At 45.6% G+C, this 6000-nt stretch overlaps 1 protein-coding gene across 3 annotated transcripts in view; it reads left to right on the forward strand.

Annotated features, from left to right (window-relative positions):
• LOC129025670 (F-box-like/WD repeat-containing protein TBL1Y) overlaps positions 1 to 5765 on the forward strand; it is a 186914-nt gene extending 181149 nt beyond the window's left edge. For all 3 annotated transcript variants that reach the window (XM_054473325.2, XM_054473324.2, XM_054473326.2), the window contains 2 exons: positions 681 to 782; positions 2062 to 5765. In XM_054473325.2, coding sequence (XP_054329300.1) covers positions 681 to 782; positions 2062 to 2088 — 129 coding nt within the window. In that variant the 3' untranslated portion in view covers positions 2089 to 5765. The remainder of the gene's footprint in view (positions 1 to 680; positions 783 to 2061) is intronic.
• Positions 5766 to 6000: the final 235 nt, after the last annotated feature.

Below are 6000 nucleotides of genomic sequence, written 5' to 3' on the forward strand. Positions count from 1 at the left end.
AACAGCTGTGATGGAAACGGGAAGAGCTAGACGAGAAGGGAGAACTCAGACCATAAAGTCAGTCTGACCCCTGGCCTTCCAGGTCTGTACAAAGTCTGTGAGCTGGCCATGTGTGGTATCTCACACCTGTAATCCCAGCACTTTCGGAGACCGAGGTGGGTGGATCACCTGAGGTCGGGAGTTCGAGACCAGCTTGACCAACATGGTGAAGCCTCATTTATACTAAAAATACAAAATTAACTGGGCATGGTCACACATGCTTGTAATCCCAGCTACTTGGGAGGCTGAGGCAGGAGAATCACTTGAACCTGGGAGGTTGAAGTTGCAGTTAGCTGAGATTGTGCCATTGCACTCCAGCCTAGGCGACAGATGACTCCCAGACACCTGTTGAGTTCTCCCACCTCCATCAGTCCTCACTAGGCACAGTCTCAGAATCCACCCAAATATCCGAATATGGTGGTGGATTCTGTGGGCAGTAGTAATCAGGTTCACTTCCTGTGGTGGGAAGTCCAAAAGACACGTTTCTGCATCCCCCAGCGCACTTAGTTAAATCCCTTAAATTTCACCATGCTTGAAAATGTTCATGATCAAATATTAGGGGCAGGAGAAGTGCACATTCCACACCTGCATCTGTTGTGGGTGCCCCTCTCACTATAAGTAACAGTTACCTTGCCTTGCAGAGTGGAAGTCTCATCCACAGCTACCAAGGCACTGGCGGTATCTTCGAGGTGTGCTGGAATGCCCGAGGAGACAAAGTGGGCACCAGCGCATCTGATGGCTCTGTAAGCAACACCTCTGGTTTACCAGGGAGCAGGGTGTCGGGGGAGGGGGATAAGTGAAGTTGGGCAGCTGATGCCTAAGTGAAGTCAGGCAGCTGATGCCTAAGTGAGGGGCATGTGTGGTGCTCATGTCCTGAAGGGTCTAGCCCAGTGCTGAAGGAAGCTTTTAGGATGGATCCCATCTGGGGGTGGCCTTCTCCTTGTCCCTTCCAGAATGTCCTTCTAATTAACAATTTCTCAGTTAAATTGGTGGTTCTCAACCAAGGTGATTCTGCACCTCTGAGGACATTAGACAATATATGGAGGAATATTAGGTTGTCACTGTAGTCGTGTGTTGCATAATGATGGGAGTGTGTTTTGAGAAATGCATCGTTAGGCACTTTTATCTTTGTCTGAACGTCACGGAGTAAACTGACTCAATCCTAAATGATTAGATCTATACACACTTAGGTTGTACGGTAAAGCCTATTGCTCCCAGGCTACATACCTGAACAGCAGGTGACTGTACTGAATACTGTAGGCAACTGTAATGCAATGATAAGCAGTTGTGCATCTAGACCTATCTGAACAGAAAACATTCAGCGGAAATATGATATAATAATCTTATGGGACTACCGCGTTCTGTGAGGTATGTTGATTGAATGGTCATTATGTGGTACATGACTGCTTAAGTGGGGATGCCACTGGCATCCTGTGGGCAGAGCTCAGTGATGCTGCTAAAACTCCTACTGTGCACAAGGTAGTCCCAGTTTTCATCCATGCTGAGGCTGAGAAGTCTGGGCCTCTGGTGGCCATCCTGCAGGTCTCCTAGGCGCTCTTCTTCTCTCATGGGGCATCTGGATTTTTTATTTGCCCCTGGACTTGAGATTGCTTTTACCTCTGAGGCAACAGCAGTCTGGCTGACCATCCAAGCCTCAGTGTAGCCCCCAAATATCGTCAGAGATCATGTATTTGGGCTTGTGTTTCCATCTGCCCTACAGTTGCAGGTGTCCGTTTTGGGACCCCTGCCAGTGGTCTCTCCCACTGTGTTAATTCCTAGAATTGTTCTTAACCTGGCCTTTCTGCTATGTGCTGTTTGCTTGGGTTTGGTTGGTCCAATGTCCATATGCCAGTCTGTTATGAGAGCTTCTCTGATCCTTCATAACGATGTTCCAATGAAACTTTACTCAAAAATTGGTGGAGACCTAGACTGGGCATGAGGGCCGTAGTTTGCTGACCTCTCACTCTAAAGGCATCTTTGGGTTGTCTCTGAAGATGACAAGTACTTTGTCTTTCCTTCCAGGTGTGTGTTCTGGATCTGCGAAAGTAAACACAAAATATAGAAAAAAAGAAAAGAATTCTAATGACCAGCCATGAATGTATGGGGTTGCAGCTCTGTTCAAACACAATTCTATCAGCTCCAAAGTGTATGAACTTGACTTGTGTTAGAGTATATTCTGAAACCAACTCGTCCCAGGCCACAGGAGTGTATATTTTTTCATAATCTTTATCAAGAAGTTTGTTGGTTTTTTTTGAGATGGAGTTTTGCTCTTGTTGCCCAGGCTAGAGTGCAGTGGTATGATCTCGGCTCAATGCATCTTCCACCTCCTGGGTTCAAGTGATTCTCCTGCCTCAGCCTCCCAAGTAGCTGGGATTACAGGCATGCGGCCATGACACCCAGCTAATTTTGTATTTGTAGTAGAGACAGGGTTTCACCATGTTGGTTAGCCTGGTCTCAAACTCCTGACCTCAGGTGATCCACCCGCCTTGGCCTGCCAAAGTGTGGGATTACAGGTGCAAGCCACTGTGCCTGGCCTCAAGAAGTTTTAAAAAGCAAACAAAAACAGAAGCAAATGAACAGTCCTATCAAAGGGGGAAAGAATGGTTTCCACCGAGGACATTTAGCCCAGGAAGCAGCAAGTCAGCAGCTCGAGGTGACGGAACAGGCTCTGTGATGGCTGGTCAGAAAGAAATTTTAAAAGTTGTGCCAAAAACAGAGAAGCAAATGCTTCTGATCAAACAGGGAATTAAAAAAAAAAAATGCCCTCTTCCTTGGGATGTTTTCTGGTTTGTTTTCCTTAACAATCTGGACAGCGCCATTGCTGTCACAAAGGATGTGCAAAGACCAGTTTGTATACCAATAAGATGTGCAAGTTTGTAATCCCAACACTTTCTGTTTTCCAGCATCTTCTTTGTTGGCTGGTTTTTCTATCAGTTGGAATTCTGTCATCTGGGGCTTTCTTATGTCTGAGATGGAAACTGTTTTGCATTTCCTGTCGTTTTTCTCTGTTGCTGCCTGCCCCCCTTCCACCTTTCGATGAGGTCTGGTTTTTCAGTGCACCCTCAAGAGATGCAGCCACATGGACAGGAAGACAAAATCTCCAATGGACAGCTTTCCCCCTTCTGCCCTCTCCCATCCTGCCCTCCCCTTGCTCTCTCATGCTCTCTCTCTCTCTTCCTGTCCCACTCTCCCCCTTCCCTCCTTCCCTCTGTACATTTCTCATGGTTGCTTCAGATCTTAGGTCTCAAGGGCATGTCGGTGCATAAGTGCTTTATGTAGAAGGTAGGATGGGGGACTTTTTAACAGAAGAAAAAGAATGACTTATAAGAGAAAAGAGCCTGGAATATTTTTGGGAAAAAATTTCATGTTAAAGCGATTTTAAAATCCTAAAATGGCCATCAGACAGAGAGAGCTTTGTTTGATTTATGTTTTAAAAAGAACTGAAGAAGCCACAGTTGGGGCTTGAAGGAGTCCCTAGCTTTCCCCTCAGCCTCAGGAAAGGTGGTCAGAAAACTCCAAGTGGACAAGGGTTACTCCTAGGGGTCAGTAGTGAGATTGTTCTGTGGCCAGTGAGGGAGGTCCTAGCTATGGCAGTTGGAAGAAGAAACTTGCATCTTTCAGTGTGTGCATACTTTGGCAGCTGTCAGGAAAGCAGTGAAGGACCACATGCCCTCTAGCCTCAAGGAAGCATTGGCAGAACAAAAAAGGTACTGCAGAAGCCCTAGAAACTGACAGCTTGGCTGGATTTGGCCTGTTGGCTACATCTTTGCCACAGCCATGTTATGGGTGATGGTCATTTCTCCAAGAGCTGGCTTGGCTAGTCATTGCAGAGGCTCCTGCATGTCACTTGGCCTAATGATGTCAAAAATGAATGTGGAAGGAAGATTCTAGTCCTGGAAGGGAAATATTGACTTAGAATGACACTAATAATTTCTGCCATCTTTATAATTTCTTTCTCTCATGAAGATTAGGACAAATATATATATATATATTTTCTTTTTTTTTAAAGAAACTTCTTACTGTTTTTTTTAAAGAAAATTAAAAATTGTGTTCCTTGAAGGGCTTCATTTCATAGGATCAGGTGACATTCGTCCTCTTATTGTCATAACCCAACATTGACTTATTTTTTTAATTAGCAAGGGGGAAAAGTTGTCAAAGACAAAGGCCTCTTCTCCCATTTTTTTTCCTGTGGGCAGAAGGGTTGAGGAAGTTGGCCTGGCCTGTGGGGGCTGCTGCTTCACTGGCAGTGTTGCAGTCTGCTGTGTGTGTTCCAGGAGTGAGACAGGGTTTTATTGTGAGGGCAGTGTCCATCTGCAGAGCCAAGAATCAGAAATCAGTGAAGGGCCAGGGCTTCCTATGGAACTTGAAATGTGCCACAACCCCTGCGAAAGCCAGAGTCCATTGATCATTCTAGGTCATTGATTGGCTTTTGCTTGGATATGTGAATTATTCAAGCCTCAGAAGACCAAAATATCTGGTTCCGAGGTGAGTATCTTATTTGGGCTGTATTTCCAAAACAGTTAGCAAAGCAGGCCACAGTGATATAGGGGATTCACCACACCCATCTTTGAAGGAGTTATTATCCCCAGATGAGGTGATGATTACCCCTCCCGGGGACTCATTGGGGTTAGGGAATCGTTTGTTAAGGACCAAATGACACCATATTTACGCCTCCCAAATAAAAATACATCCATCTCTGCAGAGCATCAGCTGTCAGAAGTCAGCCTGTCATCAGGACAAACCAGAAACAACTGTGGGATAGTAATGGTGGGATGTGTTGCAAGCAATTCACTAGACAATCTTCACATGAAGGTCAGTAGCCAGGGTCTCTTCCAAGGGTTGCCTTTAGTCTGGATGAATTGTTAGGTAGAAGCCTGGTTTGGGAGGCCTTGGACCCCAGGCTCCATCACTGGCTTCTCTGGCCTGACGCCAGAGAGGTCCTTCCTGTGGCTGCAGGCAGGACCAAGCATGCGAATGCAGCTAGCACCCCCCACATCTATCCCAGTTCTCAGCAGAACACCACCAGGGACAGCTGTTTCCAGAGCCTCCAGAGTTTGCACATCACTGCTCACCCTGTGTGCTGCTGGAATGTTAGTAGGGCCATCCCTGTAATCAAGGAATGGCCTGAGCGGAATGCTATTATTCAATGTTGTTTACAGCTCTTAAAACACAGTGAGGAATGCCTAAGTCATAGAGACCAAACTTGACCTCGAAGGCAGACATGACACACCTTGTCCAAGGGGGACCAAAAGGGTAGGACATTACAGGGTGAAACCCTCTGACCCCTCACAACAATGTAGGACATGACTTTTGTCTTCTTAAGAAATAGGTCATGGAGCCAAGTGAAGGGCACTTTGTCAAACGTAAGGGTCTGCTTGTTACTAATTTTCTGTTTGTTAACCTTTTTTTCCATCATCTAACAAAAACCAATCTTATCTTTCTTGTCAAATGCAGAAATGTTCATCCTGGCAATCACTGAAGTTTTGCATTGTGGCTTGTGCAGTTTTTATTGTGTGTCAGATATACAGCCGGACATGTTCTCTGTCCACATTTTTCAGATTCTGTTCAGATGGCATCAACCCATTTCATTCCCCCCACCACCTCACCCTTATGCCCTTTGGGAAAAAAAAAATCACCTTGTGTGCTGTGGCTCATTTGTTTCAAGATAGAATCAACAGATCATATTTGGCATCATGAATAAATTGCTCTATTTTGATACTGAAGAACTTGGTGAGTGTGCTTTCTTCCTCTCACTCTGGAGCTCTTGGGCCCACGTTGACACCAGTGACTGAAGACAGAGTTCTTTCTGTATTTTCTCCAGAAGGAAATACTTTGCATACCTCTATCCAGGATTGCTGTGTGAGATAGAGAGCAGGGGGTGGAATGCGGTGATGTAGTGTTCACAGCAGCCTCTGACTGAAAGGTAGGCTTTTTAGTGTGTTTCCTTTTCACTATTTTATT

The sequence above is a fragment of the Pongo pygmaeus genome, chromosome Y (assembly GCF_028885625.2).
Source record: "Pongo pygmaeus isolate AG05252 chromosome Y, NHGRI_mPonPyg2-v2.0_pri, whole genome shotgun sequence".
Classification (NCBI taxonomy): domain Eukaryota; kingdom Metazoa; phylum Chordata; class Mammalia; order Primates; family Hominidae; genus Pongo; species Pongo pygmaeus.